The 15,562-nt window shown below is 40.6% G+C and overlaps 1 protein-coding gene across 4 annotated transcripts in view; it reads left to right on the top strand.

The window, feature by feature from the left end:
• The window catches only part of RPGR (retinitis pigmentosa GTPase regulator), a 148,717-nt gene that overhangs the window by 42,851 nt on the left and 90,304 nt on the right, over nt 1-15,562 (top strand). For 2 of the 4 annotated variants that reach the window (XM_030304976.2, XM_030304973.2), the window contains 2 exons: nt 524-612; nt 9,129-9,783. In XM_030304976.2, coding sequence (XP_030160836.1) covers nt 524-612; nt 9,129-9,335 — 296 coding nt within the window. In that variant the 3' untranslated portion in view covers nt 9,336-9,783. Of the gene's footprint in view, nt 1-523; nt 613-3,127; nt 3,870-9,128; nt 9,784-15,562 lie in introns of those variants that run through there. The other 2 variants (XM_030304974.2, XM_032592017.1) reach the window with 2 other exon arrangements.

Genomic DNA, 15,562 nt, shown 5'->3' with positions numbered 1-15,562 from the left:
CTGACAGCTCAGGGCCTGGAGCCTGCTTCAGGTTCTGTGTCTCCCTCTCCCTCTCTCTCTCTCCCCCTCCCCTGCTTGCACTCTGCCTCTTCTCTCTCTCTCTCAAAAATAAATAAACACTTAAAAAAATTTTTTAATTAAAAAAAAGGATCATTTTCCAACTGTATAACTTGTGGATCAATTTGAAACACTAAAAAGTAACATGTCCATTTGTGTGCAAAGAATTTAATTTAAAAAAGGAAATTTATATTTTCCGGAAGTCTTTCCTAACACTGTTACCTTTGTAGCTGTGTTTGGGTACTGGTCATGCAAACGTCTACATTGGTCAGGTCATTCTGGGCTTTTTGCCTTAACTCAGCCTTTCAGAAAATATGCATTGTAGACCTTGTTCAGTGCTCCAGTGTCACGCCCTCTGTAGTATTTACCCCGTAAGTCAGGCTTGATGGAGTTGCGCTGAGGGCATCAGAACTTTTCTTCTTCTCATTACTTAGAAAAAAATATTTCTAAATATATCCTGTTGTAGGAAGCATGTATGGCCGCGCAAAGAGCAGTTCTGCAAAAGACCTGGAGGACACTGCATCAACAAGTAAAGACCTAAAAAAATCAATGAAGGTAAGTGAAATTTATTTTTCATTTTAGTGTTAAGACCAAAGTATTGAATTGCCTCCTCCTGCTTTTTATATGGCGATCCACATAATTTAACCCAAAACCATGTGAAGAATTTCAAGTGATGTTTCACATTTTAGCATGCATATCTATTTGCTGGACTTTAGATGGAGTCAGGTTGCCGTGCCAGAATTTAATAGCATGTTCCTTTCAGTAATCCCATTCATGCTGATTCGACTTATGGTAAAAGATAATGCAAAAGAACTTTCTCGCTTGAATTATAAGAGTATAATCATCATGAGAGTCTGGAGCAAGTAAGGCAAAACCGAGAATTAGAGAGGATGAATGCAAAAATCAAGATACCCGTGCTTAGGAGAACTTACGAGCTACTCCAGTCTCTCCTGCCGAGTACCTGTTCTGAAGTTGTTAACAGTCTGGGGGAGATGCCGCTGCTTTTTGGAAGTTACTCTTTCCACTTGCAGAAGAACTTTCTTTAGCCATGAGGCCACATTTCAGGGTAGAAGTGTTACAAGGAAATGTGGATAAAGGGTAACTGAAAGGCCTTGTTAAATTCCTCTTCAGCCTTCAGGTTTGGGCTTAAGTTAGTCACTTCTGTATAGAGGCCTTTTGTGACCAGCTGCACTTAGGTAAATTATGTCCCCTTACTGTTCTCTCACATAACACCCTTTTCTTATCCTTTTTTGTGTTTCTCGTAACTGGCAATCGCACAGTGAAGTGTATGCTTATTTGCCTTATGACTGTCTCTCTCTCCACTGGCCTGCTGCTCCATGGGATAGAAACTATTTTCTGTTTTGCTTTCCGATGGATCGTTAGCAGGTAGCACTGTCCCTGGTACATGGTAAATGCTTAGTAAATAATTTTGGTTGACGGTGAACTATAGAACATAAGGAGGTGGGAAAGAGGATAGGGTGAAGGTAAAAGCAGGGGCAGCCCTTAGAGCAGTAGACGGTTTGTCTCTGGCTACTCTGAAACTACTTTCACGGTGGCTTCTGGCACAGGTCCCACTGTGGTCATCTTTTACTAAAAATTACTTGGTGAATAATCTTACCCTGATGAAAATGGCCTTCTGTTTAGATTATCATATCCAAGAGAGAGTTGTGACCTGGCTCAAAAGATACTCCAGAATTACTGTCCTTCTCACAATTGTAACGTGTGTCATCAGCATATCCGATCAAGTGTTAGGGACTTTTTAGACTCTCTGTCTAGTAAAAGAACATTTACCAGATATTCTACTACACAGCAGTCCCGTGAAGACTTTTTTCCAATTATAAGAACTCAGGAAAAGACTCTGGAAAAGGAAATGAAATGTGAGGGAGCAAGATGAAAAGTAAAGGAGTCAGGAGACGGAGGAGCCTAATAGGAAAAGCGAAGTGAAGCAGCAGAAAGAAATATTTGAAACATACCTCTGACCAAATGAAAATGTGTATTCGTGATTTTTCATGAATACATGATTGAGTTTCGAGAAGTTTTCAGGCTCTCCAGTCTTAAGCGTTGCAATTGCCCACAGGCGGTAGGATTTGGATACACAGGACTAGGAGAGGGGGCCGAGCCAGGGAAGGAGTGCCCTGTGGGAAGCAGAGTGGTGCCTCCCATACAGAGCAGGCCAAGCAGGGAGCTCTAGTGCCAGCACCAGGGGATGGGACAGAGGTGAGGTGAGGCCAGGGTATAGTGGGCTACAGGTGCCAGGTTGAAGAATTCAGTCTTAAACTTGGATTCTGCTTAAATGCTCATTGACACCTAGTGGAAAAATGTATTTCAGTAAATGCATATGTCCTTGGTTAAAGAAAAGAAAGTAATGAAAATCATATTTCAAAAGTCAAGCAGTAATAAATGTATTTCCTACTTAAAGAATATCCTGTTGTTCTACATATTTTGAAAAGGAAATAGATGATTTAGGTGAGATTTTCTTTCAGTCATTCCCACATGACCTTTTTTTTTAATCTACAGTGTCTCTAACCTTTTTATACCATCTGAGACAAACAAATCAGACAGTTTTTAAAACTTGGAAAATGAATGATGCATTAAATCATATCAAAAGAAACATGTTTGAGATTTTGCATTCCAACTCCCCCCCCCCATTCCCCCAGGTAATTAGACATCCCAAAGATAATCTGAAAAAAAAAAAAAAAGAAAAGAAAGAATTGTACTCTTGGCACCTACAAAACAGAATTCACCACTGAATTTTGTTTTGGTGATTTTAAATGTTTCAGGTAGACAAGTTACGACCTATGATTTTAACGGGTGGCAGAGATCTTTTGTTAGGTGATTGTTCTATCTAGAGATTACCCAGTATTACTTTTCCAAACTATAGTTAGTGCTGATTATTTGGATCCACAGTTAGTCACTAAGAAAAATATGTTATCGGCCTAATTTCCATCTAAGGTAGCTAAGGAAAAAAACGATAAACTTTTCAGCTATTAAGAAGAATTTTACATTATAGAATGAGTTTATTCATGTATTTATTTAGCATATACTAATCGGTTATCTCTTAATGTGCCAGGCACAAGGCCAGAGGCTGCAGATTCAGAGGTTAAAGATGCACTGCCTTCCCTCAGAAAGTAGCTGGAACATGCCAGATTCTCTGGATAGCTCCCAATGCCCGTTAACAGTCAATAGATTTTTTATCCGTTGTCACTACCATAAATAAAGGACGCTGAGATGAGAATTTCTCCACCAAAAAAACATGCTTGTGAATTCTTGTCTTTCCTAGTTGCTATCTTTTCTCTGATGGTATGCTTTTTTCATCCATTGCAAGCTACAAATGAGCACTCGCCTCAAGTACACAGTTAGCTTTACTCTGTATTAGGAGAAAACTTCGAGGTAGATTACACATACGGTGTCCTGTCATTGTCAGTTTTTCCCAAGCTTGAAACCTGAGACGGTCTCAGGCTACCCAATAATGACTCCCCTGCTTTTTAAAAATAGCTTTATTGAGGTATAATTGACATATAATAAACTACACATATTTAAAGTATATAATTTGGTTAGTTTTGACGTGTGTGCACCTATGAAACCATAATCACAAGAGAGTGAACAGTGCCGTTATTGGCAGAAGGTTCTTTGTGCCTTTTTGTGATCCCTGTCTATGCCCCTTGGCCCCCTGCTATCCTTAGCAAACCTGCTTTCTATTATCATACATTATTTTGCAAGCTCTAGATTTTTATATAAATGAGATCCTACACCATGTACTCTTTTTGTTTGTTGGCTTCCTTTGTCCAGCCTAATTATTTTGAAACCCATCTATGCTTCACAGAAATCAGTTAACTTTTCCATGTGTGGGCATATTTCTAGAGTCTAATCTGTTCCTTCCACCTGTTTATCTTGTGCCCATATCACACTGTCTTGATTACCGTAGCTTCATAATAAGTCTTGAAATCAGGAAGCGTTAGTCCTCCAACTTTGTTCTTTTTCAAACTTGTTTTGGCCATCCGAGGCCCTTTGCATTTCCATGTGAATTTTTAGAATCAGTTTGACAATTACTGAAAAAAAAAAATGTCTGCTGGGATTTTGGTTGGGATTTCTTGGTATCTACAGATGAATTTGAGAAGAATTAACATCTTAACAATATTAAGTCTCCTAACTCATGAAGATACCTTTCTATTTATGGATGTCTTCTTAAATTTCTGTCAGGAATGTTTTGTAGTTTTTAGTATACAGGTCTCACACGGATTTTGTCAGATTTATTGTATGTCTTCTGTTTTTTATTCCCTGATTAACTGGTTAGAAGTTTATCATTTTTATTCATCTTTTCAAAGAACCAGTTTTTGGTTTCATTGATTTTTCCATATCGTTTTCTATTTTATTTATGTCCACTCTAATCTTTACTAGTAAAACCTTGGTTTGTGAGTATAATTAGTTCCGGAAACACGCTTGTAATCCAAAGCACTCATAGATCAAAGCAAATTTCGAGAACCATTGGCTCAGTTGTGATCATGTGACGTTTGGCATCCTGTACTACTCATATTGCAAGACATCGCTCATTTATCAAGTTAAAATTTATTAGAAATGTCTGCTTGTCTTGCGGAACACTCGCAGAACAAGTTACAATCCAAGGTTTTACTGTTGTATTTCCTTTCTTCTACTTTCTTTGGGTTAATTTGCTCTTCTCTTCCTAAAGTTTCTTAACATGGAAGTTGCAGTCACTGATTTGAGACTTCTCTTATTTTTTAAAACAGGCTTTTTGTGCTGTAAATTTCCTCTGAAGTACTTGTTATGTTGTGTTTTCATTTTCATCCAGTTCAGAATACTTTCGGATTTCTTCTTTGACTCATGAATTCTTTAATTTCAACTTATTTGGGGATTTTCCATAGATGTTTATGATATTAATTTCTAATTTAATTACATTGTGATTGGATAACATACTTAGTATGACTTGAGTCCTCTTAAATTTATTAAGACTTGTTTTATGGCCCCGAGTCAGGTCTATCTTGGCAAGTGTTCCATGTGCACTTGAGAAGGTTGAGAAGAATACTGTTGTGTCCTGTCAGTACCAGTTGCATCAAGTTGGTTGACGGTGTTGTTCATGTATTTTCTATCCTTTGAGTTGCTGTCTACTTGTAAGATCTATTATTAAGAGAAAAGCATTAATAATCCCTGAATAGGGGCTCCTGGGTGGCTCATCGGTTAAGCATCTGACTCTTGATTTTGGCTCAGGTAATGATCTCGTGGTTCGGGAGTTCAAGCCCCACATTGGGCTTCACGCTGACAGCGCAGAGCCTCCTTGGGATTCTCTCTCTCTTTCCCTCTTTCTCTCAAAATAAATCAATAAGCTCTAAAAAACCCTAAATATAATTGTGGATTTGTCGACTTTCTTTGTACTTCTATTAGTTTTTGCTTCATGTATTTTAAAGTTATTACTAGGTTCTGTAACATTTAGGATTGTTATAGTCTCTTAATTAATTGACCCCTTCATCATGAGATGGCCTTGTTTACCCCTGATAATAATCTTTACTCTGAAATCTGCTTGGTCTGATATTATATAGCGATTCAAGCTTTCATTTGATTAGAGTTATCATGTTATATCTTTTTCCATCGTTTTGCTTTTAACCCACTTGTGATTTTATATTTGAAGTACGTTGATGCAGGCAGCATCCAGATGGGTTTTGCTCTTTTATCTAATCTGACAATCTCTGCCTTTTAATTGGAGCACTTAGCCCATTTGTATTTAATCTGATCATTAATGCAGTTACATTTAAATTTGTCATCTCACTATTTGTATTCTTCCTTATCCCTAAAAAATGCTAAAGTTTGTGTTGTCTGTTAATAATATAGCCATACTCTCTTTGCTTTGATTAGCCCTTGCCTGATACATCTGTTTTCATTCTTTGACTTGTGTTTTAGATGAGTCTCTTGCAAATGGCTTATAAGCTGGATTTGCGTCTTTGAAATTTTTAATATATGTACCTAAGATCTAAAGCTAATTAATGTTCCTGTCCTTTCCCCAAATAATAGCAAGATCTTAGAGGAGTCTTCTGTCACCCCTTCCTTCCCATCTTACATGTTATAGTGTCAAGTATTTTAAGTTTTTAGCGTCACCAATCACATGTTAACTATTATTTGTTATACCACTTTCTTACTCACCATTCCTTTTTACATCTCAGATGTCCTTTTTGGGATGCTTTTTCTTCTCCCTCAAGAAATCCTTTGGAGGTTCCTGTCAGCACTTTGGAAGTTCCTATCCATTTTGTAGTTAACTTTGTCAGTTTCTGTTCACTTGCAAATGAACGTTGAGGTGACTGGGCAATGCTCACTTTCTCTTGGTATCTGCTCCTATGCTCCTTTTAAGAAATTTGCTCTAGTGTAATTGCTGATGACTTTGTATATAATCTGTCATTTCTCTCTGGCTGTTTTTTCACGCTGTTTACCTTTAACGTGCTTCAGTTCACTACTAGATGCCCAGGTGTGAACTGTTTTGCTTTAACTTTCTTCTAATTCATTATGACTCTTGACTCTGAGAATTCAGGTCATTCATCAGTTTAAGAAAACTCTCATCCATTGTGTATTTGAGTATTTCCTCCCTCCTCTTTGGAATTCTGATATGAAATTTTTTTTAATTTTTTTAATGTTTATTTTTGAGAGAGAGAGAGGGAGAAAGTGAACGAGCTTGAGCAGGGGAGGGGCAGAGAGAGAGGGAGACACAGAATCCGAAGCAGGCTCCAGGCTCTGAGCTCTCAGCCCAGAGCCTGACGTGGGGCTCGAACTCACAGACCGCGAGATCATGACCTGAGCTGAAGTCGGACACTTAACCGACTGAGCCACCCAGGCGCTCTCTGGTATGAAATTTTTCATTCTGTTGTCCATGCCTTTCAATGTTACTTTCCCATTGTCCGTGTCTAAGTAATATTTTGGGGGAATGTCACAGCCCTCATATTTCAGAGCTCTTTGATGCCATAGTTTCTTTACAGCTAAAACTAATCTTTTTAACCTACCTGTTGAGTGTTAATTTCATCGATTATATTTTTCTCATTTTGAAATGAAATTCTATTTTGATTCTTCTTCAAATCAATCTGATCTTTTAAAAACTAGTATCTTGTTTCGTGCTCATGTTTTTTATCCTGGTCCTTTAAGCACACTTATATTGTATATTTAGTCATCCCAACGTCAGACATCTTCAGAAATCTAAATCTGTCTGTTGCTTTGGTTGACTTGCTGGTAGTGTCCTGCTTCCTCATGTGTTTTGAAATTTGGATTCTGGGGGCGCCTGGGTGGCTCAGTCGGTTAAGCGGCCGACTTCGGCTCAGGTCATGATCTCACGGTCCGTGAGTTCGAGCCCTGCGTCGGGCTCTGTGCTGACAGCTCAGAGCCTGGAGCCTGTTTCGGATTCTGTGTCTCCCTCTCTCTGACCCTCCCTCGTTTATGCTCTGTCTCTGTCTCAAAAATAAATAAACGTTAAAAAAAAAAAAAGAAATTTGGATTCTGAGTTCATGTTCAGCTGAGACTTTTTGTGGATGCCCCTTAAGGCTTCCATGAAAATCCATCCATAGAGAATTTGTCAGAGCCTCTGGTAGCTCTCCTGGGCATTACCATTCCAGGAGCACGAAGCGTTCCTCACCGGCACCAGTAAAGTAAACGGGAGCCCAGCCTCACACTAGGAGAACGTGCTTCTCCCTCACTCACAGCCTAGACCAAGGGACACAGGTTATTTTGCCGTCTCCCAGTGTGTGTAAGTGGACTTAATTAAGGGCATAGTCCCTAGAGGGTCCTCACTTTATGTAGGGGGGGTCTCAGTCCCGATTTTCCACATTTTATGAGATCAGATACGTTTACCAAAGCGAGTCTAAGTTGTGAGATCAATAAATGCCATTTTATTGCTCGCTCACCTCTGAGGCTTCCTGCGCCCTCTTCATTTTGTGGCCCACAGGGATTTCCCTTCATTTTTTTCATGAACTTCTGTACACATCATAAAATTAGATTTTTTACACTTAGAATTTTTTGATGTTTTGTAGTAGCAGAATTTTCATGATAGGGATTCCCGCACAAAAGCAGAAACGAAAGAGGGGTTCCCCCAGTTTAGTCCATAGACCCTTTTCTAGCTAGACTCTGAGTTTTTGGGTTACACCTTTTTGCTTCAATTCCTCCATTCTTCAAGACTGACAGCAAGCAATTACTTGCATCATTTTGATTTCCGAAGGAGCCAAGTTCTCACCTGTTTTTTGTTTGGGGCATCTTGTCAGAACTGATATTTGTGCTGTTACACTTCAGGAATCCTGTTTTCTCTCTGACTAAATCCTCAAAGGGGTCAAGTCAAATGGAACTTTCCAGTCATCATCTGTCTCCCTTGATTTCTCCTGTCTGTGCTCTGTTGGCCACTCCCTTCTTGATACATTTTCCTCCCTGACTCCTGAGGTGCCTCTCTTTCCTGACTGTGTTCCTACAAAGCTCTGTCCCCAGTGCTGGCTCTTCTTCCTCCACCTGTGGCTCACATTTGGCTCTTCCTCAGTCTCTTTTCTTCTGTTCTCTTTTCTGCCTGCCTGCGATCCTGGGTTATGGCATCGACTTTCCTCTCTCCAGCTGTTGTGTGTGTTCTCCCTGTTCACGGCCCCGGACTCCCCCGAGTAGCAGACCCAGGTATCCAGCTGCCTGCTCGGGCCCCTGGGCCCCCAAAGCCATCATTCGGCAGCACCAGCGTTTTCCCAGAAGTTCCCATCTATAGGAATGGGGAAATCCTCCAGGATACCCTACTTTTCTTTTTTTTTTTTCTCTCGTCACAACAAAGTGAAATAACAAATCTGCTCTTTAAAGAAAAATGGTAATGTATTCCCAAGGCACTGACAGTGTTGAAAGCTAAACCCTGAAAGGTCTTATATTAGGGAAGGGGCATGATTGCCATTGGTAAAACAAGGTGCTGCTGGACACTAAGCATGTCCCTTTGTACATGTGACACCTGTAAGGGTGTGATGAAACAATGTTCAGACTAGTTGAAAATTATCCCTCCTAAATCCTATTAAGTGGCTATTCACTTACTGAAATGAATTCTCTGTGTGTGTGGGTTTTTTTTCTAGATTTTCTTCTTTAAAAGGATGTCACTCACGAGTCAGAAAAGTATGCAGAGTAATAATGAGCCACTCTCAGAGATAAAACCAATAGGAGATCAAATAGCTTTTAAAAGCAATCAGAAAGATGCCAGCCAGAGCCACATGGGGCAAAATCATCAGGATACTTCACCCCCAAGTATGGCGAGAAGGTCAAAATCTTGTACGATACTATAAATATACATTTATGTCTCCGTGATCACCAAGCACATTGTAATTTATACTTGAAAACCATTCTGACTTCTGAAGGAAAGTTTCTGATAACAAACCCTTAAACATAGAAGTTAATGTTTTATTTTGAATGTTACGACCAGTTTTGCTGTTTATTTATGCTAATATTTTTGACCAGCGATTTCAAAATATGTGTATCTCAAACTCTCCTTCAAGTTCTGTGGCCTTAACTGTTCAGTGTTGCGTAAAATATATATTTTTATATGTGAAATTTAAATTAAGATATTTCATAGTTTTTACTGAACAATTTCTTTATCATTTCATAAGGCAATATTTGCAATCTCATGACACTGTAACAGTTTTTAATGTATTTGCAATTTTTCAAAACTGAGTCAAAATTGTTTTTGATGAACACATTTTAATAAACTATATCTGGTCGGTTCCACTGTTTAAATGTGTGAATATCAATAAAATTAAGAGGTACTTGGAGTTCTCTATCAGTTGACAGAATGGGGGCCAAAAACAACCTGTTTAGTTTTAAAATACTGAGAGACACAAAATTCGTTTACCTCTGAGTAAAGAAAATATCAGCGCACCCATGTCAGCGGTACGTCTTTGTGGAGAAACTGTTGACATTTCTTTGCCTCCCACTCTTGTTCAGGGAGGGGATTTGGCACGGAGGCGTGGCAGACTGTGTGGTACGATCTGCAGCATTTAACCTACCACAGATCACCACCGTGGCGGAACGAAACACGGCCAGGCTTGCTCACTTCAGCCGTCTCCAGCATTGACCGTGATAAGTGCTGTTGACTCCGTCACACGGTGCTCTGCCACAAGGAGTAGGAAGGGGAAAGCTGTCAAGTCTGCTCCGATAGAAACGTGGCTGTCTTGCGCTCACAGATAGTATGCGTTTCATGGAGCAGACCGCTTTGTCTTGGCCATTCGGGCTTCTGACTGCAACATTTTATTCTTCAATCACAGTGACCGTTGGCCCAGTTGAAGACAGGAAAAGAAACTCCATTCTTGTGTTTCATGCAAAGGATCGTTGGTCTAGAGTAGATGTGATTTTGAAATGGTACAAAATGGTCTTCCGTGTAAATATTACAGTTAGGGCAATTCTGATTTTGCCGTTGCCGCTGTAGTGCTAGTATAGTATTGCAAAAATCCTTTACCAAAATGTAAACTGTAGGAGCCTAGTGGAAATAAAGCACACAGATGGTACTGAGACATGCCGGTTGTGGCGGGCACAATTCAAAGATGGCCCCCCAGGTTCCCGTCGGCTGGTGTAGTTGCCCTGAGTAATCCCTTCCCCGTGAGCATGGGCCGTGAATATGATGAAATACCACTCTATCGTTTAGGTTACGTTCTGTGGAAGAGGTGAAAGATTTTGCAGTTGTAATTAAAATTCCTAAGCAGGTAACTTTAAGCGAAAGGGAAATGATCCTAGGTGGGTCTGACCTAATCAGGTGAGCCCTTTCAAAGAGGCACTACAGATGAGAGATGGAAGAAGTCAGAGCAATTGAGAGCAGTGGAGATGCGGGCCTTGAAGAAGCAAACTGCATATTCCAGAGAGGACAGTGTGGTAGGGAATGGTGGGAAGCCTCGAGGATGTGAGGGCCTCCATCCCACAAGTGCAAGGCACTGAATTCTGCAAATAACTGGTGAGGCTGGAAGAGGAAACCAGTCCTTAGATTAGACCATAGCTCTGGCTGACATCTCGACTGCAGCCTTGTGAGGCCCTGAGCGGAGGGCCCAGCTCAGCAGCACCCAGGCTCCTGACCCAGGAAGATTACGAGATAATAAATATATATAGTTTTAATCCACTAAGTTTACAGTAATTTGTTATGCAGCGATAGAAACTAATAGCACTTTTATTCTGGCAAAAAGCCTTCCACCATCAGAGCCAGCATGAGAGTTAATAGAGGCTGCTAACAAGACACAGGTCATTGTCTTAGGTAACATAATCGTGCAAGTGGTGTTTTGTCACCGTTGACACATTCTGTTGGTTAGAAGCAAGCCACAAGGTCCACTCATACTCAGGATGAGGGCAGGGCACGAAGACCGGGAGGCAAGGGCTCTGCGTGATGGGGGCCATCTCAGAGCCTACCCACCATACCAGTCATTTGGCCGATTCTGGAAAAGGAGAACGGGTTGGGTTACAGACCAAAGAAAGGATTAAGTCAAAGCCCTTGGAAGAGGTGGACATGAGACCAGCATCATGTCATGACAGCATCATGTCATCCCTGCTTTCTCAGATGTCTGCAAGAGTTCAGACTTTAATAAGGTGGTTGGTGCAGAATCGTCAACACCGAGAGTCCGTTTTAGTGTGTAGGAGTAAATGCCTTTTTAAAAAGCCGCATCAAAACACCATACCAGTTGTCTGCCCCTGTAAATGCTTGTCTTCTATTGATTTTCTAAATGTGATCTCATATCTGGCTTTTACTTTGAAGAAATAGTAACCGAGCACTTCCTATGGCCAGATATGATGCCACAAACTGAGAAAACATGGGCGTAGAAGGGAAAAGATGGGGAATGATTCTGCATTCTCACCTGGAGCTGTTTGGGCCATTTAGAAACCTAAGTTTCCTAACTGGATGGAAAGGAGATCAGTGGATGCTAAACTTAAACAAACAAAAAACAAAGCTAACATATTTGAGAACTCTTCAAAAGAAGCCAGAAGAGATCATTGATACAATTGAATAGAATGATCCATTTATACTAGTTTCAAAAATAAAAGGAATTCTATTTACCAATAACCTTAGCTTCATAGAAAGTGAAATGATTTATTTCAATCCCCAAACTGTTCATCTTCATTGTCTTTTCCATTCATCCCTTTTTCCTGTATATAAAAAATTTGCTTTGGACATTTTTTTAGTTTGTTTATTTATTTATTTTGAGAGGGGGAACAGAGAGAGAGAGAGGAGAGAGAGAAAATCCCGAGCAGGCTCCACACTGTCAGTGCAGAGCCTGACAGAGGGCTCCATCTCATAGACTGTGAGATCAGAACCTCAGTGGAGATGAAAAGTCAACCACTCAACTGACCGAGGCACCCAGGTGCCCCTGCTTTGGGTGTTTTCACTGACCTTTCTGGGACTTGAAAGTAGAATCTGTTGACTTAACATTTAAGGGTTCACCGACCTTGTTCAGATCATTATGAACCAAATGTTAAATGGATATTAACTTCGAAAATGTCAGTAGTGGTAGAACTTTTTAGGCATCATAAAAGGGCATGCAAATCCATGTCAAAACGTTAAAAAGGAGAACTTGGGAGGCACTAAGGCCTTGCTATGTATGAAGAAACCGTACAGTTCTGGAAAGGTTCTTGTATTATTTTCCTAGGGCTTCCGTAACAAGGTACCCTAAGCTGGGTGGCTTCAAACAATAGAGATTTATTGTCTCATAGTCCTGGAAGCCGGAAGTCTGAACTTAAGGTGTTTTCTGGGCCATGCTCCATCTGGAGGGAGCCTCTCTTGACTTCTGGTAGCCTCAGGTGTTGTCTTCTAGATACATGACTCCAACCCTTTGTCCTCGCACTGCATTGTCTCCGCATTGTCTTTGTTCTGTGCGTGCCCGTCTCTGTTTCCAATTTCCCCTTTTGGTAAGGACACTGGTCCTACTGGATTAGAGCTCACCCTACTGACCTCATTTTAACTTGATCATTTCTTTAAAGGCTCTTTTCCCAAATAATACCACATTGTGAGGGCTTAGGACTTCAATATCTTTTCCAGGAGACCATCCAACCCATAGCAAGACGTCAGGTTGAGAGCTACAGATCACACAAAACATCCTCAGTTGTTCATAGTCTCTACCCTCGTATATTCTTGCTATGACTTTTCCTCAAATGAAAAGACTTGCAAAATTCTGGATCTTTACTGATTAAGTATCTTCAGTGGAGGTGCTCTGTGATACTGAGATTTCTATCTCGTGTACCACCAGTTACAGCAAAGCAGGAATTGTCACGGGGTGTTATCTTTTCCAGGATCCCACACACGGTGGGCTTGTGTTAAATGTCAAATGATTGTCACATAAATTCTCACGTGTACAGACATAGAGTTTGGGTAAGGATCTGTTTCTTAGAAATTTGCGCACACACACTGTAAGTTTAATCTCAGTTTTTTTAAGTATTTGCCGTATGGTTTATTGCAGTATGATGCTGCTGCCCATAGGCCATTATAAATCCGTAGAGGGAAAAGAAAGTCTTGCCATGAGCAGAGGAGAAACTCTTCCAACAGAAGTAGTGAACACGATCAGAAGCATCCATAAGAAAATGAGGCCAACTCAATCATCAGGGTTGGCCACAAGAATGAAGCCAAAGTTATTGTCACAGACCTCTACCCTCAGGGACCCAAGTGGCAATGGGGTTAGAGGTGAAAATCTGAATAATTACTGGGGGAGACAACCAGACTGATTACGTTATCATGCTCCTGAGTTTCAATTAAGCATTTTTCTGCCTGCTTTGATTTTGGGAGGCTACCAAGACTGAAGACATTTCCAGACTTATAAAATTTCCTTTTGCCAGCAGGGCACATGGTTTAAAGATTTTTCATCTGATAGTAGTTCTTGAAAAAGCTTAACAGTATCTTTTTTAGACAGAGCTTGAAGATGTGGCTTACTTTTTTACCTTGTAAGAGTAAGAAGTGAGTAAGTAAAAAGAGGAGACAAATCAAAAGGTTGGAAAGTCTTTATCTCAAGAGTGATGGGGATATTTTATTGAATTAAACAAACAGTGCATTTAAACCAGGGGTCACGTAACTAAAGTATTTTCAAAGGCTAAACGGGTATGCATATTGGAGCTGTGGCTGCTCTCTTCTAGCTGGTAACTGCTGTTTCTCAAGACTGCGCCCAGTATTCCCCGATCCCCAGCGTTTTATTTTTTATCTTTTTTAATGTTTGTTTATTTTTGAGAGAGAAAGAGAGAGACAGAGAGTGCAGGTGGTGGAGGGGCAGAGAGAGAGGGAGACACAGAATCCGAAGCAGGCTCCAGGCTCTGAGCTGTCAGCACAGAGCCTGACGTGGGGCTCAAACCCATGAACCGTGAGATCGTGGCCCGGGCTGAAGTCAGGTGCTTAGCCGACTGAGCCATCCATGTGCCCCCGGTTCTCAGCATTTTGAAAAGAAGGTGGAAATCTGGGTTTTTATATGGATAACTCATTTGCGTGCATGTACATACATAAGTTAGGGAGAGCCAAGCCATCACTGCAGGCCAAATTTGGCCCACAAGAAGCAATTTGTGACCTCCCTTCTGAACAAAGGATATAATTTTGGTAAGAGAAATTTGTTCACAAGGAAAATATATTGAAAGAATTAATTGGGCCCTGGATTTATCTGAATTGTAATCTTCCCTAGTTTGATATCAGATTTTCAGCAGGAAAAGAGAGCTAAAGAATGACCAAGGGGCGCCTGGGTGGTTCAGCCAATTAAGCGTCCGACTTCGGCTCAGGTCATGATCTCACAGCTCATGGGTTCAAGCCCCACATCAGGCTCTGTGCTGACAGCTGGGAGCCTGGAGCCTGCTTTGGATTCTGTGTCTCTTTCTGTCTCTGCCCCTCCCCTGCTCAGGCTCTGTGTCTCTGTCTTTCAAAAGATAAATGTTAAAAAAAATTTTTTTTAAAGAATGAGAAGAGTGACCTACTAAGGTCAGTTTTTGGTTGCGTACCTATGTACATTTAGCCTTCTTGGGAGTATGGGATGTTGGGGGCATAATGTAGTATAAATATATTGAGTACGATAAAATGAGATGTTTATATTGGAAGAAGCTGCATTAAAGAGACCACAGACTGACAGGCTTTTGGTAAATAGTTCCTCCAACAATTGTGACAGATGATACTCTGGTATAATGTCACTACACAATCCTAATTACTGAAAATGTCAGGAAATGTAATCCTAACCCTAAAATTATTTACTAAAACTACAGCAGGGAAAGTTACCTGTCCGAGCCAGGCTGCATTCCCAAATAGTTCCATCTGCTTCCACTTTCATGTGGCATGTATAACACAGGTCTATTATGATAGGTAAGATGTCTTAAGTAAGGTTAGCAGTGGACCAGAGAGCTGGACCTAATTTTAAGAAATGTGTAAAGTAACGGCGATACCTTTGTATTTATTTTTTTAAGTTTATTTATTTTGAGAGAGAGGAGAGTCCCACGCAGGCTCTGCACTGTCAGCTCAGAGCCCAATGTGGGGCTCAATCTTACGAACCGCAAGATTGTGACCTGAGCTGAAGTTGAGAGTCGA

Source organism: Lynx canadensis, chromosome X (assembly GCF_007474595.2).
Source record: "Lynx canadensis isolate LIC74 chromosome X, mLynCan4.pri.v2, whole genome shotgun sequence".
Classification (NCBI taxonomy): Eukaryota; Metazoa; Chordata; class Mammalia; order Carnivora; family Felidae; genus Lynx; species Lynx canadensis.
Note: the sequence above shows the minus strand (reverse complement) of the source record. Positions and strands in the feature narration are given on the sequence as shown.